This window comes from Crinia signifera, chromosome 3, assembly GCF_055691185.1.
Source record: "Crinia signifera chromosome 3, ASM5569118v1, whole genome shotgun sequence".
Taxonomy (NCBI): Eukaryota; Metazoa; Chordata; class Amphibia; order Anura; family Myobatrachidae; genus Crinia; species Crinia signifera.
This window is the reverse complement of record NC_139219.1, coordinates 207060040-207086723: the sequence shown is the minus strand read 5'-3', so window position 1 is coordinate 207086723 and position 26684 is coordinate 207060040. Positions and strand designations below refer to the sequence as shown.

At 42.2% G+C, this 26684-nt stretch overlaps 1 protein-coding gene across 1 annotated transcript in view; it reads left to right on the top strand.

The window, feature by feature from the left end:
- Nucleotides 1–26684, top strand: part of TINAG (tubulointerstitial nephritis antigen) — a 166632-nt gene that overhangs the window by 9742 nt on the left and 130206 nt on the right. Inside the window, exon 2 of the mRNA XM_083177324.1 lies at nucleotides 23064–23127. Coding sequence (XP_083033450.1) covers nucleotides 23064–23127 — 64 coding nt within the window. The remainder of the gene's footprint in view (nucleotides 1–23063; nucleotides 23128–26684) is intronic.

The window sequence follows — 26684 nt, the reverse complement described above, 5'->3', positions numbered from 1 at the left end:
AGCAACGACGAAGCCACTACCCCAAACTTTTCATTAAATTATTAATATCTATGTGCCTCTCAGCCTCGTTTGTAAAGGCTTAAGGGGGGGGGGGGGGGTGAAGCAAATATTATCTTAGGGGTTTTAACCTCTACATTAATGTGAGTTAGCATGTTATCTTGAAACCATTACCACATTCTACTTATAAAGTCCAGATCAAACATAACTTATATAGAAACGTTGGATAATATAGAGTAGTTAGAACATTCAGTGGTTTGTTCCACCACAAGTAATATAAGTCTAAACATAAAAGAGGTGTCTTGGGCAAACTTCTGACGTCGGAGGATTGGAGCTATGTTGGGGTCATAGTTCACTTAATTTGTAGAGGAGCATCAGAGGTATATTTGTATGGTGCAAAGAGGTCAGGTGACGGTGTCAGAGATGTCATCCGTATTTTGTTGAGAAAGTTCCTTCAAATAAGCTGTGGCATCTAAGGGATCCATAAAATCCTTGTATGAGGTGCCGTCGTATATGCGCAATTTTGCCGGGTACAATAGGCCAAATTTTCGGCCCTCTGCGGCTAGGGCTGAGCATATAGGAGAGAAAGCCTTCCTGGACTTGGACAGTTCTGCTGAAAAATCTTGAAAGATGAAAAGCTTATTTCCCTCCCAAGTGAGGTTTTTCTTCTTGCGAGAGGCTGTCCATATTTCCACTTTATGCAGGTAGCTGAGACATTTGAACAGGGTAACCCGGGGTCTTGGTCTGTGTGGCGTCGGTGGTGGGCCCACCCTATGCACCCTCTCTATTACCATGTCTTTACAGGCGTCTTCAATTCCTAATAGCGAGGGGAGCGTGTTACGGACAAATTGGGCCAGTGCGGGGCCCTTTATAGACTCAGGGAGTCCCACCAGTCTAATATTACTCCTTCGGGACCTGTTCTCAAGTTCCTCAATTCTATTTGTCAGCTGATAGTTCTCCTTAGTAAGTTTAAGGATGTCCAATTGAGTTTTTGCTGAGCTATTGGCAATGACACCGATTTGATTTTCATTAGAGGAGACCCTCTGGGAAAGATTGTGCAGCTTAGCAGTGATGTCATCCACTGCTTTAGTAAGCAGCGGTGCCATGGCCGCGTGTATTGCCTCCACTACTTCCCTGTACGTTACTGGGGATTCTAGCCCTTTATGCTCATGGGCTCCCAGTGTATTATCTGCCGCAAGCTTCTTATGTGCAGGGAGGGAGGGGGCGTCCGACTCGTCGGGCGCCATGTTACCTGCACCTCGCCGCTTGTCATTCCGCTGCTGCTGCGGCGTCTGAGCGTGTTGCGGACCGGGGGAGCGATCCATCCTGCCGGTGTTGGTAGCTTGTGGGGACGCGGTTGTGGAGGCTGGGGAGGCACTTTGGAAGCTCCAGGAGCTTTTTCAAAACTTAGTTTGGGGCGGTGGGTACGGAGCTCAGAGCGGGAGCTCCGTCGCCATTGAAGCCGGAAGCGGAAGGAACGCTTAGAGGACCTTTTTAAGAAAACTTGAATGCAAAGATTATTGCAGAAACCTCGTACTGTGTTTAGGGACCATTAATTGTTCTACTATGAAAATTTTAGCAGTTTCATAAATGTGGTTACAGTAACTGAAAGCATTTAACGTGTGACTTTGTATCTGTACATATTCTCCTTACTGTGCATAGTGGGTTAACCCTTTTAATTCAGGTTATACTGGAATCAGAGGTAACCAATGAGAAGGTAGATTCATTCTAGTATAATAAAACCTGTGTTGTGTTGGAGTACAATTCCTTGCATTGTAACGGTGTTAAAATATATGTTGTTATCTCTTACTCTTAATATAAATATATTAGCCTTCATAAAATAATCTATTGACAAAACAAGTGGCACATTATTGAAATAATACTTATCTAAGAAGTACATTACACCTGCAAGTCAAATCCAGCCGTATGGACAATTTACAGTCAGACGCTCTCCCTTCTGGGTCTCCTTTGATATTGACACAGCCCCATATACCTCCAATATTTGCTCTGTGAGTATATCCAGTGAACTGTGCGATGCTGGTAACAGATCTTTGTGCAGCTTAGTCTAAGTACCAGTGACTACATACCCACTAAAGACAAGGGTCTGCAAACATTGGCACTCACTGCATATGCATCCAGCCGCCCATGGCGGGTTTCCACTCTGCAGGTAATTTTTAGAATTGACCAGCGCTCTGACTATATTAATGTGCCCATACAGTTTCTGTGGGCTACCTTGTTTGCCTGCTGATGAAAAGATATGTGCAGATGGTACTAATGACTGGATGTACACAGGTGTGAGTGATAAAATACATTTATTGACACATTGCATGAATGTATTAACTGCATACAAACATGAGGGATATGTGGGGTAATGGGTGGTGGGGTGAGAGATCTGGGAATCTGGCTGGATGTCCAGCCCAACGAGTTCTGTGCTGGGCACAGGGGGATGGTTGAGCTCACACTGTTTAACCTCCTGCGGTGACTGTGGTGCGTTAACCCTGATAGAAGTAAAGTCTGAGTGGAAGAGAGTTCACTGCTCCGGCTGGTGGTGGGTGATAAAGTCACAAAGGGGTCATGGAAAGTGTACAGGTGTCGCCTGGAGCCAGCCCGTCCTGCGGTCCCAGCGGTGCACTTGTCACTTACCTGAGGCTGATACCCTGGAGGCTTCTCCTATCCGACCGTCCCACGTCGCTCTGTGTGTCTCTTCTCCTGCTGGTGTCTGCACAGCCTTGCAGGCGCACCAGTGTAGATACCGCGCCGCTTCAACAGTATCAGATGCACTTCCGGGTCTCGCTGTCAGGCGTTCGCCAGATGAGGTCAAACACTGGAGTGGCGCGCGCTCGACTCCCGGTGGGGAGGAGACTGCTGGTATGTGGAAGTGAGGTGATCTGTTCCAACGCGTTTCAACCCCGGTGGGGCCTTGACTGGAGGCAAGATAAATACTGGTGTCCCAAATAGCCTAAACATGTCATGGGTTCTAATACAGGGTGTGACACTTGCAAAAATTATATATGATAGACGGCTTTCAATTAACTGGTTCAAAACTTGCACGGGAGGTGAGGTGCCCCCTTGGGAGCAGGAGCCCGGCAGAAGATGACTCCACTGCCTCCCAGAGTTACGCCTCTATTTTGACTGACTAGATATTGTATGTGAGCTATACGACATCCACCAAAGCACCTGTGAAGCTGGGAATAACTTTGAAAATGGAATCTGATATGACAACTTTTATTATTTGTGACACTATTCGTTATTTTAGTAACAATTAATGCATACATATGCAGATGCTCAGTTATGTCAAATAAATTTGCAGAGTTAAAAAAAATAACTGCCAGGCAATTTTAAGTGGACAATTAAATTAATTTAAATCATTCTCTATTATAAAATTAATAAATTAAATGAGCTTAATAGCTCTAGTAATTAAAGAAAATAAGACTTAGTTGCATTAACAGTAACGTCAGGTATCACAGCTATTGTTCTAAATTAAGGTTCTGGATTGTTTAAAAAAATTAAGCTGTATAAAGAAGAAACAGCTCTTGGCAGATTATGTCACTACATCTGGTTCTCCATGGTAACCTTCCAAACGAGTGTCATTGGTATTGCTTTAGCAGGTGAATAGCGCACTATACGATATGTGTTTTGAAGCTGTATGTGTGGTGCAGCTAAGAATGAAAAGAAAAGAGGAGATTAAAGTAAAATGCAATGACATTTATTAGATTTCTATGATGCGGTACAGGTCGAGTATCCCGTATCCGAGTATCCGTTATCCGAATTATTCCGAAATACGGACATTCCAGAAAGCGAAAAAAAATTTTTTTTTTGCTAAAAACTCACTGGGGACATTTGTAACAGCATCACTGGGGACATGATATGTAACTGGCACTATATATGTGCAAGACAATGATTGCTTGGCATTCAAATTCAGTGCTGAGATAGTACACACATTTTGTTTCACGTTTTGAAACCTTGTTTTTTGAACAATTAAAATATATTTGTGTATATTTTATGTGGTAATAAAATATATTTGTGTGTATATTATGTGTTTATACAGCATACATGCAAGATACTTCAAAATACATCATTGAAATATTAAAATATTCCGAAATACGGAATAATCCGTTATCCAAAATTCTCCTGGTCCCGAGCATTTTGGATACGGGATACTCAACCTGTAGTCACTATCAGTCAGGATCCAGTTAGCTTCACTGGATCGCTCTCTCAAAAAGATCACTCTCTCAACAACACAAAAGGTCTAAGTTGATCTTTTAGGGATCCCCTTTTCCCATTTTGCCAAATTTTTTGAACATGAGTGTCATCCGTAAATGAAGTCCAACACAAAATGCATATGGGAGGTTACCATAAAGATGCGGAAGTAGTGATGTTATCTATAAAGGACCTGTGAAGCTGAGAATTACTTTGAATGTTCCTAATGCTGTTAAAATACAGGGTTGTGTTTCCCTGATATGCCAGATTTTATGATTTATGATGTATGTGCAATTGATTAATTAAATTATATTGCATTTGAAGGATTCAACTACTGCATTTTTGTCCCCAATATTGTTTATGTTCTAGAGAAACTATATACTGCCCTTGTGGAATGGTAAAGAGGGATGCTGCATATTAATCCTACTACTGGACAATGTCCCTGATTCTAATGTATTCGGTCCCCTGAGTGTTCGTTGGGACCTGTGCATATGTAGTTATGCGCATCTGCAGGCCTTCTGTGCAAGCACCCTCACCAACCTGCACTGTTGGCGTGGTGCTCGCACAGGATGGGGCGGGGCAGACGTGGGCGGTGGTGGGAAAGGGGCATGGGAACGCCAAGCATTTCATTGGCATTCCCATGCAAATGGTGGGCACTCCCATGCAAATGGCAATGTAACACGGGGTGCCGGGGTGGGCGGCTGACATCATATGCATCAGCATCCTCATCAATGTTAGTCTCCTGTCTACAAGTTGGGATACCAGTGTCGGTTTTCTGACTGCTGACATCCCAACAGCAATAGCCTTGCAGAAGTATGGAACTAAAAAATAAACATTTATTTATTCTTAGTTTATTTCCATTCCCATTAAAGAGAAAACAGATTCCATGAGACTGATACTTAAAATGTATCAAATTCAGCAAAATAGATAGAATAGTGCCCTCGCATTTATTATGATCAATGAAATTCTTAAGCAAGATCTTTCCATATACAGGTCGAGTATCCCGTATCCGAATATCCGTTATCCGAATTATTCCAAAATACGGACATTCCAGAAAGTGAAAAATTTTTTTTTTTTTTGCTAAAAACTCACTGGGGACATATGTAACAGCATCACTGGGGACATGATATGTAACTGGCACTATATATGTGCAAGACAATGATTGCTTGGCATTCAAATTCAGTGCTGAGATAGTACACACATTTTGTTTCACGTTTTGAAACCTTGTTTTTTAAACAATTAAAATATGTGTGTGTGTATTTTATGTGGTAATAAAATATATTTGTGTGTATATTATGTGTTTATACAGCATAAATGCAAGATACTTCAAAATACATCATTGAAATATTAAAATATTCCGAAATACGGAATAATCCGTTATCCAAAATTCTCCTGGTCCCGAGCATTTTGGATACGGGATACTCAACCTGTACTTTCAATTCTCCATATCTTTGCACAGACCTAAAGCCTTCTGGGAAAAAGACATAGGGGGGAGGGGGGGGATTTACCACGATGGGAGTTTTTCAAATGGGATGTTGTTATGGACAACCAATCAGTATCTACTTCTTATTTATTTAGCACCTTCTAGAAGATAATAGAAAGTATATGATTGATTGTCCATAGCAGAATCCCATGTGAAATACAACTCTCACCTTAGTCAATTTCCCCCACACTGTATTAATTACATGCATTTGTATTGCCAATAATTGAATAATTTATATCCTAATGTTTATATGTATCCACATTTCCTAAGAAATCCGTGTTAGTGATAAGTGCCGTTTTATTCCTTTGCTGTGAATTATTGTATATTTGTGGCTTTATACTTTCCAGGTAGATTTTTTTTGTGCAATAGTGTTCTTTAAAATGAATACTCTTTCTATACTACCACTCACAACATAAAATATAACAACAGTATATATAATATTGACATTAATACATGACTGTGGTTAATTTTTGTGGTCTTACCACAATCACTGCTCCTTTCAATAGTTCTTTAAATGAATGAGACATGGTAAAGTTTTGAACATTGCCCATTCTTCAGGTAACATACAGTAATTCAATATTTCGAAAAATTATACCCTTACTGCAGGAATGCAAAATAGGTCACAATACCATCACAAAAACGAATTAACACCCCCCTGTTGTGCAGTGGTAGTAACATTAATCAAATATTTGTTGTCAGATGTAAACAGCAATATACCAAAAAAAAAATATTACAGTAATGAAATAATTTACACATTGTGACACATCTCAAATGAATTTTCTTTTTTACCTAAATCTATACAGAATGTCCACAGCTGTCTAGTTACATTGCTCAGACATTGGAGATTAGTGGTACTGTACTGGTATGATTAAGGATTTTGCTCAAAATGAATATAGTGTATTTATTTTAGCAAGACCAGTTATACTTTAAAAAAATATATATTATTTCCCTGCTGGGAATTGTTATACAATATAAAAAAAATCACAATAAAAAGGTCAAGTATATACTGTGGTTAGAAACACAACCATTGTAAGAGCTTATATCAATGGTAACATTTACAGTATAATACTATACAGTATGTACAATACATATTGTCCAGTCCTGGAGATGAGGCATGCACCTCCTACCTTCCCTGTCCAATTCTGGAGATGATTTCATGCTGGGAAGGCTGCAGCTCCTTTCCGGAGTTGCAACCTGTACATCCTACGTTCAGATGGGTTTTGTATTGTGAAATATACTGTAGCCAGTAGTCTCCCACTGTTGACGTGTGCAATAGCTGTGCTGGATGAAAAGAAGTGCGCTGCTTCAGGTGGCTTCTTTATACCTGTCTCACGATCAAAATACTACATAGTTACTTACAGATAGTGCCCCATTCTCGGCAAGTGAGATGCTGACGCGTCACTGTCCGCCTGCCCACCCACCATCTTGCGAGTGCTCTGCAATAACGAGGGCGGCTCCATCTGTAGTTACATAGTAGTTGAGGTTGAAAAAAGACTTTAGTCCATTAAATTCAATCTATATAGCTTCACACTTGGTTGTTACACCTCAGTGCAATGCACAGGGGTGCAAACTAAAAAAATTACCTGAAGAGAAAGTTGGTTGGGATAATACACAACACGCAGAATATACTCATGAGACATACTATTGTCACTCAACTGGTCAAGTGGCCCTGATCTCCACATCAGATAATACACAGAAGCAACTACCTTACCTACAGCCAATGGTGCGACTACCATAGGTGCTAGGAGTGCAGCAGCGATGGAGACCCAATCTGAGGGGGCCCACCTTCCCTGTCTAAATAACATGTGCTATATACATATTTCACCATTATGTGGTACATTGCTGAACATTGGGGCCATTACAAACTTTTGCTATGGGGCCTAAAAGTCTTTAGTAACGCCACTGCCAACAACCTACCTTTAAAGTGTGTCAGACTGCAAGAGATTTAGTGACAAGTGTTACAATTACATATTAAAGGCCACTTACAGTAACTAGGGACCCACAGTTATTGCTACAGCATCTAATGCCCCTCTGAGCCTGTCAGACAGACGCAGCATGAGAAGTGTATGTAAGTAAGTCACTATCTAATTGAATAGAGTATGGGGGTAGTTTACTCACCCCAAACATTTATTCATGTACAGTATATTAGTATTACTTTTTGAATGAGAAAAAAATCACAAGTGACGCACTCAAACTAGTTAAATATATACAGTATGCAAGGGGAGAAGAAAATCAATACCCAGCTTCTCATATTCACTCAGTGATTATAAATAGGATTATTAATATTTAACTTCTATCCACTTTTACTGTAAAAAATATAGATTTCCATTATTCTGTTTGATTCAAATGGTAAAAAGTACACAGTAGGCAATAAATTGTCAGACATATAATCAATACATAATAGACAATAAAAACATTATCGTAGTGTAGTATTTGAGAAAGAACCCCAAACCCACACAAATTCAGTGAGGGCATAATTGGGCAGAGCTTCTTACAAAGAGAAAAACAACAGTGTAAAGCATGGCACCTACGATTCTATTCACACCCAGATCTGTCTCTATTTTTAGGCAGCTGCCCAGGGTGCTGGGTTCTTGGGGTGCCAATGAGACTACCTATCACAAAATTATAACAAAGGAAGACATTTTGGTTGTACTTAATACATTGTACAATGGTAGTTGTGGAACTTCTAAAATGCCACCGCCACACTTCCACTTGATGGACCTTAAAATGGGTATCAGCTGCAGTGTGGGGTTGGGGCAATAGGTCAAAGTTTTGCCCAGGGTGTTGAGACTCTTTACTCTAGCCATGTTTACACCTATATATTTTATACTTTCCAACTGGGATGCAGCCAAATAAATCAGACCAATTTAGGAAAAGAGGATGTCCCTTGTGAAGTCTTCTTGCACTTTCAAGAGTTAGGGGTATATTTTCTAAAGTATGGGTTTTTAGAAGTGGAGATGATCCCCATAGCACCCAATCAGATTAATGCTTTAATCTTCCAGAACATGCAAGTTTAAAAGATAAGTATAATCTGATTGGGTTCTATGGACATCTCCACTTCTAAAAACCTACACTTAAGTAGAAGATACCCCTTTGGATTATATTCTAATAACTTTAATTCAGAAACCCAAGCAGCATCAAACTGGTAACCCCACAAAAAAAGTAAATATGGTAGATGTCAAATAAAAAGTTAAATATGTTGTTGTTATCTCAAATTCAGTTCACAGAACAGTAACACAAATAAATGCAATCTAAAAGAATATCAAAACAGCAGATTAAAAAAAAGAAGCAGGGTTTAAATGGTTAAGATAAACATTTTACAAAACAAGCAATAAAGATGACACTGTGTTAGCTGATGATCTAATATAATAGCAAAGAAAGCCACAAAGGCTATACCAGCTGTGAAACATAAAAAGAAAGGTTTTGTTATAATCCCTGTGAAAATCAATAAAAAACATTAAACAATTTTAAAAAGCTTTTTTATAGCATTTCATTTACCTTAGGAATTGACCTCAGGAGTTTATGATCCTACATATCCAGGAATACACAACTTTGCATCATCTAACCATATCATATCGGTTATGAATTGCCTTATGGAATCTGAACAATGCAATGCAAGCACATAACCCATTGTGAGCCCATGGCACAGTGTTTTTATGCTTAGCAGGTTTACAAAAATTCATAAAGTGTAACAAAATACCTGGAATTTTTGAAGTTCCGGATGAATGTTCTTCTTGAATACCAATTTCAAAATGTTTCCTAAATACTGGATAATTGACTCAGCTGTTTCCTGGCATGATTGATTTAGACCAAGGAGTAAAGGTGCCTATATACCCGGGGTGCGTTCTCACTATCTCCCAACCCATTGACACTGCCATTCCGCAGTCCACCTGCTGATCCCCTCGTGGCTGTGTGGTGGGATCGTGGATGTTAAACATTTGCAAAAATACTGATCCTTCAATCCTATCAGGAATAGGAAAATTGAACATTTTTTACATGCTTAATATCCCTAATCTCCCAACGGATCCTAATCTTTGCTGGCTGCTGGTACATTGCACTAGTTTTGATATATCATCTTCCTATCAGAAACTAGCATGACTTTGTTGTACATTTATGGAACAGGACTGACCTAATGTGTATGTACAGTAGGATGTCAAGTTTGCATGTGCACGGAGTTTACAAATTACGGTGATGACATAAATTTTACTTAATACATGTGAGGAGCCGCTTTACTGTAATTGAAGTGGCTACATACAAGGGAGCTTGCTTTACGGTTATAGTCTCCTCCTCTCCAGGACAGAAACAATAAACAAACAGTGAGAAGTGACAAGATTAAATACCTTATACAGTCAGATACCATCATACAGTCTCCGGTCTCATTTTTTAGGGAGTCAAATATTTAATTTGCATTCCACCAGATTTGCACACTTGGGAAGCATGACCCCTGGAAGCTCGGCTGGCACTCAAGGTTGAATCTGGTGGGATCTGACTTATTGTATGTGTTGTGAGGAAGGCAAGATTATTCTGGGATGAAATTTGGGATGAGTTATACCTTTAGTATGTCAGGGATTAAGTCAGAATTCTTTCTGCTACAATGAACATGTCATGTCTACTGATTGCTGTGAATTATATGTAATTGAACATCAAGATATTGTCTGAGGGCCTAATTCATAAACCCAATGGTTTGAGTACAAATATGATGTTTCAGGGTCTGCACAAACACCAAATCTGTTCCTAGCATGTGCAGAATGGGTCTTGCAATTTAATTTGCATCTCCCTGTCATGTGCAGCATGAATGATATGTTGCAGTGTTTGAGAGGCAGCGTAGAGGCAGCAACTATTCTTAAAAATGGATGTATGTAGTACCTGATTTGTATTTGTGCCTGGTCCAGGATCCTACATTAAGTCTTAGTAATCTTCAGCTTATGCAGACTGTCAGCTGCCAGAAAGGATTGTGAATTGCTTCTGTTGGTCCCTAGGGTGAGCCAAGGTTGTGTCTTACATGATTTTAGCTGCTTTTAGCCTTTAAAAAAAAAGAATATAAAGATCCAAAACCAAAACATTTGAGGGTTGTTTTGCAAAACCAAAAGTAAACACAAAGCATGAATCAATGTATAAAACCAATGCAAGGGAGTAAGTACACATCTCTATTTGTAATTGGTGTTGTTTGCGAAATAGAAGGCCAAAGATGTCAAACCTTCTTGATGAGGAATGCTTGTATAAAGATTAACCACATCAATAGTGCACAATAGCATAAGGGATAGTAAACTCTGTAGTTGTTAATGTTTAGTTGGACCTGCGCACTGGGGTTTATGATGCTGAGCTGTGCTAGCTTCTGCACTTATCCGGAGACCAACCGGACTGGTTTTGCAAGTAATATAGTGATTGTAGTGCTGCACTCTTCTCCTTGTGATGTGCGTGGAATGATGAGTGGCAATGGTTTAATGTTTAACAATAATTATTGCTTTATTTGGTGAAACATGCATACATTTGAGGTACATAAGAATACAAATATACAGGATTATACATGCACAATTAAATACTCAGTACAAATGTTGGCAGTATGGGAATTGGGGTAATTGAGTGGAGTCACTCCTCTTTGGGGTCCAGAGTGTGTGTTCCACTAAACAAGGGTGGGGAGCTGGGGGTCAGTGGCCGTGCGTTTCAGAGTTCCTGTGGGTGGTGCGTCTGGGTGGCCGGTGTTGGTCATCGCTTTAGCTAACTGCTTCCCTTTGGTCAGTTGGTCTGTCCTTTAGGTGTTGCTGCGGGAGAGTTGTTTCCTCCGGATGGTTGCCTCGATGTTCTTTGTCACTTAATGCAGAGGCAGGTGTATGGCCGATGGGGTGGGAGAGGTTGGTGGATTCGGCGGGTCTGGGCACGCCTTGTGTCACCTCTGTGGCTTGATGGGTAGCGTGGGTCGCTGGGTTAGGGGTCCTGCTTCCCATGCCACTCTCTGCCACAGATGGGGTGTGGTGTGTCTGAAAGAGGGGTGTGGGTAGGTGACTGCCCGTATGCTAATGGATCTGCCTAGTACTCACCTACTCCTGCACCCTCCCGGCTGCCGCTCGCTGATCTTCCAGGGTTCTCGCACTGGTGTCGGAATTTTAGCAGTAGCGTCTAAGACCATTGTGATTAGCGCTGTTGGAGGTAAAGAAATGTATTCAGTTCAAGTCAAACCTCCCTTCCCTTGGGGGAGTGGAGGGGAGGGAGTTGACTTAAGCAGAATACACATTACTCCCTGGAAGATATTGTAATGCAATGCATGAGGCTGATTCAGCTCATCTGGGTCACCATGTGCAAAATGCGTAAAAGACAGTAGGAATGGAACCAAAAAGGTTTAATGGAAACAGGTTATTTTATGTACAGTCTAGTTTTATTAAATATCACTTTCCAAAATATTCAAATAAAATAAAAAATGTACACTGTAGTTGAACATGGGTTTTCAGCATGCAGAGCAGCGCAGCTATCCACTACACTACACCAATGTGTATGATGTGTAGCATCTGTAGAGTGCTGGTATAATCAGTGGCAACCATAGTTCTGATGGAGAAACCTGAGTCACAGGAGCAAAACCCGATTCACGGGAGCGTCTGAGACAATTATGATTGGCGCTGTAGGAGATAAAGTACTGTAATGTACAGTATTCAGCTCAAGTCAACTCCTGCCTTCTCTGGTTGTTCTTTATTTTAACTACACTGATGTCCCAATGTTCTACACTGCTTTAATGCTCCAATGTTCAAAATATTCAGCATCGGCTACGTGAACATGAAGGTAAATATTTGCCTATAGGATTGTGATACTACACAGCCCATTTGCTCGCAGCTATGTTAATGACTATCTCATAACGCACGAGCATCTTATACTACAGTACAGTATACTGTATTGTAAGCTCGCTCCGCTCGGCGAATGGCGGGGTTCCATATCACTCCGACTCTAGATTGATGGAGCATTAGCTACCCAGTGGTGGCAGTTTGTATTGTATGGTGTGTGCCCACGCCCCTTGGCAGACGGGAGCAGAAAAGTGTAACGCGAAAACCTTCGACATGGCGAGCTGGCGGCAATGATGAGAGGCTCTACATCTGTACATAAACATAAAATTAATATCAGAGTTGTAGAAAACCACAGCATTTGTTGCCAGCAAAGATGATTTAAATAAGAGAAGAAAAAACACATGAGGGAAGAGGGAAGAGTATAATGAGTCTCTTTCATAAAAAATTGCCCTTCTATTTGGGCCCTCAAGGATTTTATATATTTTTAGTAAAGTATATCATGAGATCAACAGGTCATTCTGTGTCAGTGACAATCTAAGTCATGGTGATTTTCAGGCTTAAGTACAGATGTCTATTTCAAAATACAGTAACTGAGGTACTAATTAAGTCACCTGTTCTAAATAAGTCACCTCCTATGCACTTGAGGTTAATTTAATTGTCAGGAAACTTCTGGGTACTTATATATTATCTGGACTCCCATGTTAATTGCACCCCATTTTTTCATACCCCTACTATCCAACTACGCATTGAGTTGATTTTATATAGTGTGGCGAGCGCAGCGAGCCACCTTGCCCGAAGCGTGGTGAGCGCAGCGAGCCCCGCGAGGGGACACGGTCTCATAAGAAAAATGGGAGTCCAGATATTACATTACAAGTACATTACAAGTACCAACTTCTGCATATATTAGTGCCTTGTAAAGCAATTGCTCCACAATTCCCTTTGGGGCGAATTACAGTAGGTTTTTCCTTCCTAAGGGCCTATTACAGACATGTTTGCTAGCCTGCATACAAGATTCCCTTGCATGTGGCCAAGGGGAGAGAATTCATTTGATGGTCGCTGACCATCGAATGATTTCTCTCCTCTTCGGTAATAAAGTCGGTCCGAACTGACTTTTATTACCGTCGTTGTTTCAGGCGTCACTTGTGAGCAAGCCCTAGGCGAAACACGTGTGAAGTGTACGCCTCTGACATGCCTCCCCCTGCCGTTCCCGGATCAGCCGTTCGTATTGACATCCGCTTCGTCACAGCGCATAGCCGCGTCTCAGCGGCATCCAGCCGCTGAAAGAGATTTACAGTGTTCCAGACGTTTTTCAAGCCACCCACCCCCAGGTAACAGCGCTGGGCAACCTGACCTGGAGACCGCAGACTGCCACTGCAATTCACCAAGTGAATACAGGCACAGGCAGCTTAGTCTCGGTCCATGCTGCAGGCACAACATTTGCCAGCTTTGCTTTCAGCAGGCAAAAACCCAGCATGAGTGCTCATTGATATGTTGCAGACTGCAGGTAATTTTTCAATAGTGTGGTGGCCGATGTAAATTTTGTTGCTCCAGCAAACATTCCATTAAGGTCTTATTATCAGCATACCAACATGGTATAAAGTTTAGCTTATGGAGCACATTGTAAGGTGGTTTTTCTATCCTCTATAGGATGACACTGAAATCTCTCGTTTTTTTCTGCCAGATATCTGTTGGTTTACCTACACACCATACAATTTGAATTGTACAATTTGGGATCTTTTTGTGTGATTAATAGATCCGTGACAACATCTTCTTATACCTTAGTACAACGACCTCTCCCTCCTGTTTGCAAGAGGATATCTGCATGTTAAATTTACTGTCTCTGTCATCATTTGTAGACAATGTCTGATACCATATACATCTGATATATTGCATAGTGTATTTAGGGAGACCTTTTTCATAACCATCTTTCCATCAACAGCGGATGTTTACTGAATATTAAATTGATATTATCTGTATGTGGACAAAACATTATCCCTCAGCAAACTATCCTTTCAGTATGGACCGTTGTTCAGATACATCAGTTCTGATTAGAGATGAGCGGGTTCGGATCTCCCACGAAATTACCTGATCCGAGGCCGGATCCCAGGAGTTCAATGGTCGCCGCCATTTTTCGGAGTTCAAAACGAGGCCGGACGTCATCTTCCCGCTGTCGGATTCTCGGGAGACCTGGGTATATATAGTTCCCGGCGGTCGGCGCCATTTTCAAACAGGCTGGTGATTTCAGACAGCACGGATGTGTCCTTGGTGTCTGCTGAGCTGAGCTGCTGGGTAAACATGCTGGGGGGATGAAATGTTGGGGGGGGATGATTTATGCATAGGGGGCTGCTGCTAGTGCTACAGAGGGGGCTACATTATTTTAATTAAGCAAAAAAAAAAATATTTTTAAATGACTGCTGCCAGTGCACAGTATAAGTCCAGGGTGGCTGCATGTGTGCTGCATCAGTCCAGGGTGCCCGCATGTGTGCTGCATCAGTTCAGGGTGCCCACATTTGTACTGTATCCATCCAGGGGTGCCCACATGTGTGCTGTATTTGTCCAGGGGTGCCCCTATTTGTGCTGTATAAGTCCAGGGGTGCCCGCATGTGTACTGTATCCATCCAGGGGTGCCCACATGTGTGCTGTATTTGTCCAGGGGTGCCCACATGTGTGCTGTATCAGTTTAGGGGTGCCCGCATATGTACTGCATCCATCCAGGGGTGCCCACATGTGTGCTGTATATGTCCAGGGGTGCCCACATGTGTGCTGTATCAGTCCAGGGGTGCCCGCATGTGTGCCGTATAATTCTATGGGTGCCCTCTTGTGTCCTGTATCAGTCCAGGGGTGCCCGCATGTGTGCCATATAATTCCATGGGTGCCCCCATGTGTCCTGTATCAGTCCTGGGGTGCCCGCATATGTGCCGTATAATTCCAGGGGTGCCCCATGTGTCCCATATCAGACCAGGGAAGCTGCCCTTTTTTTAATGAAAATAAAAATAAGGTGTTTTTTTTTTTTTACTGCAAGGGCTGTTAAATGCGCTGTAGTCCAGGGGTAAGCCAAGAGTGCTGTATAATTCATGGGGTGTTGCTAAGTAAGGTGTGCTGCTCTTTTTTATAATTAAAAGAATACAAATTTTTATTTTTACTGCAGGAATTTGTCTGCCGTATAATTCCATGCCTGCCGCCATGTGTGCCGTATCAGTCCAGGGGTGCCGCCATCTGTGCCGTATAATTTCATGTGTGCTGTATCAGGTCAGGGGTGCCACCATCTGTGCCGTATAATTCCTGGGGTAAGCCAAGTCTGCCGTATAATTCATGGGGTGCTGCCAAGTGTGCCATATCAGTCCAGGGGCGAGCCAAGTCTGCCAAATAATTCCTGGGGTGAGCCAAGTCTGCCGTATAATTCATGGGGTGCTGCCAAGTGTGCTGTATTAGTCCAGGGGTGATGCTAAGCGTGCCATATCAGTCCAGGGGTGATGCTAGGTGTGCCGTATCAGACTAGGGGGGATGCTAAGTGTGCCATATCAGTCCAGGGGTGATGCTAAATGTGCCGAATCAGTCCAGGGGTGATGCTACCTGTGCCATATCAGTCCAGGGGTAATTCTAGGTGTGCAGTATTGATATGCGGCCGCCGTGCTTCATATCCATTGCGTATGTATCGCGCAGACTGCCGCCGTGCAGCTCTGAATATGTCCTTGTCCACTGGCTATTTGTTATTAATGCCGCCGTGCATTAACTGTTCCGTGCGGGCTTCATCATGTTGTGGTGCTACATAGAGTCTTCCCCTTACCGCCGCTCACGGCACTTATCTTTGTCTACACTACCTACACATTGCGGACTCCCTCTTCAACCCCTCCTTCTATATATGGTGCTGGTATGGTATCTTTATTATATCACGGTGTCTGAGATTTTGACACACCCTGCAGCGCTAGTCTGATAGTGTACACATGTACATCCGGGCAGTCCAGTTTCACTGACACACGTCACAGGGATTCCCCATGACGCGCACAGCACACCCCCTCAGCAGCGTCATCTGACAGGCGCTGTATGCTCGGTAGCGTGGTGCTGATTGACAGCTCCACGTTTGAATTGAGCTGGGCGGGTTTGGCGCCCTATATTCATGCTATTTAAACGTGTCTGGTGTTACAGTGATGCACCCCTGATGAAAACTGGAGAGGCATCCAGTTGAAACGGCTGTTGGGTCAGCCTGCTTGTACATTATGCTATAACTGCAAATACAATTCTTCTTTACATCAAACTGTGAGTGCTGGTCCATTCCTTTCCTTCTTGGAGGTTAGGGTAAGTGCTATCTATTCAATGTGTAAGGACCCTGCACCCCTCATTCCATTTTTTCGTTTCTGAGTGCCGTCCTACACCTGCATATAATTAAAAGAATACAAATTTTTTTTTTACTGCAGGAATTTGTCTGCCGTATAATTCCATGCCTGCCGCCATGTGTGCCGTATCAGTCCAGGGGTGCCGCCATCTGTGCCGTATAATTTCATGTGTGCTGTATCAGGTCAGGGGTGCCACCATCTGTGCCGTATAATTCCTGGGGTAAGCCAAGTCTGCCGTATAATTCATGGGGTGCTGCCAAGTGTGCCATATCAGTCCAGGGGCGAGCCAAGTCTGCCAAATAATTCCTGGGGTGAGCCAAGTCTGCTGTATAATTCATGGGGTGCTGCCAAGTGTGCTGTATTAGTCCAGGGGTGATGCTAAGCGTGCCATATCAGTCCAGGGGTGATGCTAGGTGTGCCGTATCAGACTAGGGGGGATGCTAAGTGTGCCATATCAGTCCAGGGGTGATGCTAAATGTGCCGTATCAGTCCAGGGGTGATGCTACCTGTGCCATATCAGTCCAGGGGTAATTCTAGGTGTGCAGTATCAGCCTAGAGGGGATGCTAAGTGTGCCATATCAGTCTAGTGTTTGTGCCGCACACTTGTGTGGCTTATCATAGTTATCCAGCTACCTCGGTGCAACCTTTTGCCAGCAAAGATGCTCCCGTGAATCGGGTTTTGCTCCTGTGACTCAGGTTTCTCCATCAGAGCTATGGTTGCCACTGATTATACCAGCACTCTACAGATGCTACACATCATACACATTGGTGTAGTGTAGTGGATAGCTGCGCTGCTCTGCATGCTGAAAACCCATGTGTACATTTTTTATTTTATTTGAATATTTTGGAAAGTGATATTTAATAAAACTAGACTGTACATAAAATAACCTGTTTCCATTAAACCTTTTTGGTTCCATTCCTACTGTCTTTTACGCATTTTGCACATGGTGACCCAGATGAGCTGAATCAGCCTCATGCATTGCATTACAATATCTTCCAGGGAGTAATGTGTATTCTGCTTAAGTCAACTCCCTCCCCTCCACTCCCCAGGGGCCCCATGTGTCCCATATCAGACCAGGGAAGCTGCCCTTTTTTTAATGAAAATAAAAATAAGGTGTTTTTTTTTTTTTTTTACTGCAAGGGCTGTTAAATGCGCTGTAGTCCAGGGGTAAGCCAAGAGTGCTGTATAATTCATGGGGTGTTGCTAAGTAAGGTGTGCTGCTCTTTTTTATAATTAAAAGAATACAAATTTTTATTTTTACTGCAGGAATTTGTCTGCCGTATAATTCCATGCCTGCCGCCATGTGTGCCGTATCAGTCCAGGGGTGCCGCCATCTGTGCCGTATAATTTCATGTGTGCTGTATCAGGTCAGGGGTGCCACCATCTGTGCCGTATAATTCCTGGGGTAAGCCAAGTCTGCCGTATAATTCATGGGGTGCTGCCAAGTGTGCCATATCAGTCCAGGGGCGAGCCAAGTCTGCCAAATAATTCCTGGGGTGAGCCAAGTCTGCCGTATAATTCATGGGGTGCTGCCAAGTGTGCTGTATTAGTCCTGGGGTGATGCTAAGCGTGCCATATCAGTCCAGGGGTGATGCTAGGTGTGCCGTATCAGACTAGGGGGGATGCTAAGTGTGCCATATCAGTCCAGGGGTGATGCTAAATGTGCCGAATCAGTCCAGGGGTGATGCTACCTGTGCCATATCAGTCCAGGGGTAATTCTAGGTGTGCAGTATTGATATGCGGCCGCCGTGCTTCATATCCATTGCGTATGTATCGCGCAGACTGCCGCCGTGCAGCTCTGTATATGTCCTTGTCCACTGGCTATTTGTTATTAATGCCGCCGTGCATTAACTGTTCCGTGCGGGCTTCATCATGTTGTGGTTCTACATAGAGTCTTCCCCTTACCGCCGCTCACGGCACTTATCTTTGTCTACACTACCTACACATTGCGGACTCCCTCTTCAACCCCTCCTTCTATATATGGTGCTGGTATGGTATCTTTATTATATCACGGTGTCTGAGATTTTTACACACCCTGCAGCGCTAGTCTGATAGTGTACACATGTACATCCGGGCAGTCCAGTTTCACTGACACACGTCACAGGGATTCCCCATGACGCGCACAGCACACCCCCTCAGCAGCGTCATCTGACAGGCGCTGTATGCTCGGTAGCGTGGTGCTGATTGACAGCTCCACGTTTGAATTGAGCTGGGCGGGTTTGGCGCCCTATATTCATGCTATTTAAACGTGTCTGGTGTTACAGTGATGCACCCCTGATGAAAACTGGAGAGGCATCCAGTTGAAACGGCTGTTGGGTCAGCCTGCTTGTACATTATGCTATAACTGCAAATACAATTCTTCTTTACATCAAACTGTGAGTGCTGGTCCATTCCTTTCCTTCTTGGAGGTTAGGGTAAGTGCTATCTATTCAATGTGTAAGGACCCTGCACCCCTCATTCCATTTTTTCGTTTCTGAGTGCCGTCCTACACCTGCATATAATTAAAAGAATACAAATTTTTATTTTTACTGCAGGAATTTGTCTGCCGTATAATTCCATGCCTGCCGCCATGTGTGCTGTATCAGTCCAGGGGTGCCGCCATCTGTGCCGTATAATTTCATGTGTGCTGTATCAGGTCAGGGGTGCCACCATCTGTGCCGTATAATTCCTGGGGTAAGCCAAGTCTGCCGTATAATTCATGGGGTGCTGCCAAGTGTGCCATATCAGTCCAGGGGCGAGCCAAGTCTGCCAAATAATTCCTGGGGTGAGCCAAGTCTGCTGTATAATTCATGGGGTGCTGCCAAGTGTGCTGTATTAGTCCAGGGGTGATGCTAAGCGTGCCATATCAGTCCAGGGGTGATGCTAGGTGTGCCGTATCAGACTAGGGGGGATGCTAAGTGTGCCATATCAGTCCAGGGGTGATGCTAAATGTGCCGTATCAGTCCAGGGGTGATGCTACCTGTGCCATATCAGTCCAGGGGTAATTCTAGGTGTGCAGTATCAGCCTAGAGGGGATGCTAAGTGTGCCATATCAGTCTAGTGTTTGTGCCGCACACTTGTGTGGCTTATCATAGTTATCCAGCTACCTCGGTGCAACCTTTTGGCCTAAAAACAATATTGTGAGGTGTGAGCTGTTCAGAATAGCCTGGAAATGAGTGGAAATGAATGTTATTAAGGTTAATATAGCGTAGGAGCAAAAAATAAAAACCAAAATTCTGCGATTTTAGCAGTTTTTATGCTTTTTTAACAAAAAATCAGAACCCAAAACCCAAAAAATCCAAACACAAAACCCTTAGGAGGTGTTTTGCCAAAACCCATTAGAACCCAAAACCTCAAGGTACTCAGAACCCAAAACCCAAAACCCGAAAAGTGGCCGGTGCACATCCCTAGTTCTGACACCAGCTATACTGCTCTCAAGTGGAAACCAGGGTACATTTCAATATTTTTTGAGCCAATTCTCTCTTTCTGGCTGGACTTATCTATGACCCTTATCACTCTCACCTGTCATTTGACACCTAAGTTTGATGGTAGACAGCAGAAGAGGAGTCGGTGATACCCACCCATCTATCTCTAATTACTTATTTACTGTGACTCTCTCATTTGTCCTAGTACTTCCGGATTTCCCTGCAATGCATGATAGCAACAGGGTGATTTTGACCGTGCTGGACAAAAAAGCAGAAACACACCTTGGCTCCCTACCAGAGACACTGTGGTACTCTCATCCTTGGTTTAGTACGGCCACACATCACTGTTCCGACTGAATTCCATCCCGCACTCAGAAGCTAAGCAGTGAATGGTCTGGTTAGTACCTACTGTATCATGGAGACCAATTGGGAATACCAGTAGCTGTAAACAAACTTGGACAGCAGATACACCTCTGTCTGACGGAGGGAGCACTCTACCTTCATATTCAATACATATTAATTACCGGGAACGATAGCATATTCAATCAGCAGGGGTCAAGTGTCAAGCGTCCTTGATCTTCATTCTCCACCAAAATAAATGTATATTATTACAATAGGCATTGTAACCTTTGTGATCTACTCGATTGTGACAATTTTCAAATTTAAAGAGTGGCGTTTTGCTTCTATATTGATCATTTCGCCGACAACACTGTGACCGTCATAAGATAATAATTTTTGTTGATCATTGAGCATTGTCTAATTCATTAAATTATCAATTTATCCAGACGTACCCATTTTTATCATACATTATCCAATAAAAGTTATGTTTTACATTTTTCATTATCATTAGCAAAGTGTGCCGCAAAAAGCCTTTGTTGTTCTTCCTCCTCTCTGATCACTTTGTGACCTTCTCTATTTTCTGACATGTTTGCTAGCCTGTATACAAGAACACATTCCCTTGCATGTGGCCAAGGGGAGAGAATTAATTTGATGGTTGCCGACCATTGAATGATTTCTTTCCTCTTCGTTAATAAAGTCGGTCCGATCTGACTTTTATTACTGTCGTTGTTTGCCGAAAAAAGGCCCCAATCTGGCATCAGCCCATCTGAGTTCCCAGAGGAACACCCAGCATTTTCATGGGGACGTCTATAAAATGCTGGGCATTCCCCTGGTCTAGGCCTTGTCCACCCCTGCCCGCCCCTTCTGGAGTATGAAATTCTCCAAAGCCGTTCACTCCCAGGGTTTGCGCATGCAAATAAACATGCATGTGCAAACCCCCCACCATCAAACCAGGTGCTGAATTCGGACCTCAATGAACGGGTCTGAATTAGCTCCTAAGTTTAATGAGAGCTTGATCCTCACTGTTGCATAGGTTAGAGCATTTGTCAAATTTTTTGTGACTTATTGCTCCATCATTCTTTTCAAACAGTGAATGGAGGCATTATTTGATTTTCGCTCGAACTTGGATTTTTTTTCTTTGACTTTGAGATCGCTGTTATACCGCCATGGCTTTAAATTTGTTAGTAGGTACATAAGGGGGGCCTGGAATTATTACATACATTTCAGCAGGTGTGATGGAATGAGAGGAATGTTTGAAAACTAGGCTTTCCAATTGTTTGATATCTTACCACTTGTTTTTCTTCACCCGTCTTATGAATGATCTTTACCTACACCACATGTAGCATGGATAATTGCCCCAGGCTTTTGAGCGGAAGTACAGTAGATTGGATCAAATCCTGATTAATGTAAGGAGTATCTTGATCAATCAGTGTTTCTAATTACTGAGAAGTGGCTCATATTCAGGTCTATAAAATGTGTGTGTTTTCTTGGGGAAGTCTGCCGGTAGCTCAAATATACATGTGGTGTTCTTGATTGTCTCTTTCTATATCTCTTTTATGTATTTTAGCAAAACCAGTTTGTAGGTTTTTATTTGGAGTTGGACACTCAGCTTATTTCTCCATTTGTTGTTTTTATCACTTTCGAAATAAAGTAGATATGCAGATAGATTGTAGGCATTCCAGATTAAGTTCCAGTAAATAATCATGCTGATTAGTACTGTAGTGAAATGTTCAAAACCTAGCGGTTGATAGTCTTACAATACAAAAGGAGGGGGCAACCAAAGCGGCGAGCGATGAATGGGGAGCCAACACAGATGATTCAACAAGATCATGGGGAGGGCAGCGGAGGTAGCGGGAGTGTATGCACTTTTATGGGTGCCGGTGACCACAGAATGCTGTAGGGGATGAGTACACAGTGCATTTGTATAGTGGCAGTGCTGGGACATGCTGCTGTATGCAGTCACAACAAGAGAACACACATCTGTTACTAAGGAATAAATATCCGTAATTACATTTATTAGGGTTGCTTTGTCACAAATTCACAGATTTGTTTGAATACCCAAAGTTCAATACATTGCCTTGATGCCCTCCCAGAGAGGGTGTGGTATGGCAGTTGGACAATCGGAATCCCGACGGTCAGTATCCCGGCATTAGAATCCTGACTGCTGGTGGTCTGACAAGGGGGCAATCATACAGAAGTCCCTTGGCGGCTCGCTGTGCTTGCCACAGTTTCTAAACAATGGAGAATAGCCCCTGTCAGTCCGGATCCTGACAGTCGGGCATTTAAACAATCGGGATTCTGATGTAGGAGTACTGACTGTCGGAATCCCAACTGTCGGGCAGTCATCCAGCACCCATTAAGTCATAGGGGTAAAATTCACTAAAGCTTCTAAAAATGAAAATAGGTAATATTAGCAACCAATTAGATTATTTCTCTACTGCATCCTAGAAGTAGTTTTTACACTTTTACAAATTTTAATGTACAGTAAATACAACCTGCATTTTTTAACATTAATTCTCTGTATTGTATTGACAGGATGTTTTAAAGATGGATCCTATTATGAAGACAAAGCAATTAGGAAAAACAACTGCAATTACTGGTAAAGTCTATGTGCTTAATATCTCATCATATGTTTGCTATTTATTATATAAAAACCTAACAACTCACTCAATTGCATTTAAATGCATTAAACAATAGATTTATTGTTAAGTTGTCTATTTATTAACCTGTTCATTGCAGACAATGAGTTCAATCATCCTAATGCAATGAAAACTGCGGACAATGGGCCTAATTTAGCATGGATCGCTAATTAGAAAATTTGCAAACTGTTCAATTATCGAACAAATGCATGTGGGTATAAGCATATGTTGAATAAATATCTCTACACATAGCATTCATGTAGTCACAGTTTGATCAACACGAAGCCAGCATTTAGGGGTGGACACGTGGCATTTTATGGGTGTGTTTGTGAAAACGCAGGTGTCCCAAGGAATTTTTGGATGGGTCTCTAATGTCAGTGATGACCACTTCCAGCCTGGTTCTTTAGCTGATTAGTGAAAGCCCTAGACTTTCTCATATGGAAAAAACTGTTCGATGGTTCAGATTTTGCGCAAACATTTATTCTTTCTGTCTGGGCAGACACTTTTTGATTGCAGGTACTGTAACTGATTTTTCTCTAATTAGCAAACCATACTGCATTAGGCACAATAAGTGGGAGCAGTGGCAGGTTTTATCTAGAAAATATACCACTATGCTCATCATTAGTGAAGTCAGATGCAGTCTGTGAGACTGCACTGGCTTCACTGTGACTGGCAGTGACTTAACTGCCAGTCCAAATGGGAGGCTGTACTGCCAGTATTATCTGCGATAAGCAGAGAGTTGGCATCTTGTAGGAAGCCACTCCATGCATTACCGCCTTCATTTGGCCTCAGCCAATGCAGGCCATAGAAGCCAGGCTTTTGGGTATGTGCAGTACTGTCACTGATACTGCACATGTGGCTCCTTTCAAATTCATCATGCAGATGCTGATATCCTGGACAGTAGTGGGGACTCTGGATGGTGGAGACCCAGCAGCGCGGCCAGGGGAAGCCCCCTCCTACATCGGGGTAGGAGCCACCACTGAGTGGGACTCATCATCTGCTGTGTGGGATGTATAAAAAATGCTTCACTAATTTACTTTTGCCAGTGCATGTGACTGCTGGGGACATGCTGTACTCTGGGGAGAATTTCAAGAAGTGATGATGACACTGTAGTCCAATAAAAAAAGAATGGAAAACCCTTTTTTTTCATTTATTTAACACACATCAATATCCTATAACTATCCATTTGTGTCAAGTAAAAAGATGTCTCACTTAAAATAGGCTTTTCTCACCATTTTTGCCCAATGGTTTTTATCCAGCTATACAATTAGACCATTTATTGGGGAGAAAAGTGTCCCAATTTCACCCGGCAACAAGATAAGTATCCAGATCCCATGTGGGGGCTGCTTACCAGGGCATGCAACGCATAATCCCTGATAAGTGCTGTCATTGGGAGTAATTGAATAGCCCCAAGGGAATTAATTAGCTGCTGTAAATTACTATAGCTAAAATACAAGCAATTGCGCAAAACCACGTTGTACTGCAGGTGGGGCAGACGTAATGCAGAGAGAGAGAGTTAGATGTGGTTGAGTGGTGTAAAACTTAAGTGTAAAAATAAAGCTGTTTAACATTTCATGCCTACAGTACATTACAAAAACAGGCAGTCTTTCTCCTGCACAGGAAACATCTAAAAATATCACATATATATATATATATATATATATATATATATATATATATATATATGTATATATATATATATATGTGTGTGTGTATATATATATATATATATATATATATATATATATATATATATATAGCATTCAAACCAACTGCGGCACTCAGAGGACTGGTAAGTGGTTGAAAAGTAGCAGCATTTATTCCAAATGCATGTGTACCGACGTTTCGGGGCACAAACGCCCCTTTTTCAAGGTGAGGGTGACTTGCTAATATGACAAGTGAATGTTCCTCAATTTGGAATTGTAGTAGAACCAATAACATTCTGAAGGCTTATACTTGTTATAATGTATATTATTTTGTAGATGTGTCACAGAGACATGACATCCACTTTAATTAGCCAAGCATTACATCACATAACATGCATTGAAGAGATGCTACTTGATGTCCATGATTAAGAAAATGTTTTGCCACTGGTTTATCAGAAGATACGGCTATCAAGCTGACCTAATTGATGTCCTATGGTTGGCCATCCTATCCCTGAAGCATCTGGTTGTTAGGCCAACGTAATATAGCCCACAAGGGCAAGTCAAAAAGTATATGACATAGTCCATTGTACACATTAATTTGTGTCTAATTTAGATTTTGGAACCAGTATGAGGATGGGGAAATGTTGTGCCACATGTATTGTTCTACAAGTGGTACATGAGCTCATCAGTATCTGCCTCAGATTTGGTCCTCTCCAATAGGATCACATTGGTGGTGGGGCATGGCCCAACTTCAATAATGGATCTGCCTTTACAAGGGGCCAGTATTTATTCATGATATGTTTTGAGGCTGTGGAGGTATGATCATAGGTGCTTACATAGATCATCCTTTGGTCATCAGCTGAATTTGTGTGCCTCATACTGTCATGGAAACATCCATAGGCTTTTTGAATGCATCTAGAAATGATTTTAGGTGAATATCCTCTCTGTAGGAAATGTGTCCTAATTTCTTAAAATTGTAATATTGTTTTCTCAGGTGAGGAGTTTATTCAGAGCACCCATAACATTTGGGAAACTGGAAGGCTTTCCTTCACTGTGGTGGGATACTGGCTATTCACTCAAAGGAGCATATTGCGATCAGTAGTTTCTATATACAGGGTTGATCCAAAGCCTGTACCATCTCTGTTGAGTGTATCATCAAGAAAATCAATTTTTAGGGGGTCAACATTATAGGTGTATGTAACTGGTTCGTCCAGTGCATTCAACACATTAACCATCTCAATAAAGTCCTGTCTGGTATCGGACCATAAGATAAAAATATCATCAATACAACAAAACATTTTTATAATATGTTCACCATAGGAGTTATAACTATATGGCTTCTCATGTACGGCCATATAGATCTCGGCATAAGCTGGTGTGATACTGGAACCCTTCGCGGTCCCGTTACATTGATCGTAATATTGGGTAACACACCCTAATTTTGGGTTAGTATTAATTCTGTTAATGCTAGCAGAATACCAACTGGTGGTGTGATGTATTTACCAGTTAGCAAAGTATTCCTAATTTCGGTCATACCTTCATCATGAAGGATTATAGTGACTGGCCTTTGTTTAAGATGCAATAAACAGGTGGAACGCATATTGAGATGCATTGTACTTCCAGAACGGGTGCCGCTGTAATTATATGGCGGACTTGATATCCGAGTTGCAATCTCTGTTAGTTTGTTGTTATTTATGTTTGTCCATTTGTGTGCATATTTCTTTATGCATGATCAGTCCACATTTCTTTATGGTCTTCAGATTTAGTTTCTCTATTCCTTTACATGCATGAATCTATGTGAGTATGTGTTTTGTGATTTGCTCTGACACACCTGATGTGTATTTGAATGCTTAATTGGACCGAAGCACTGA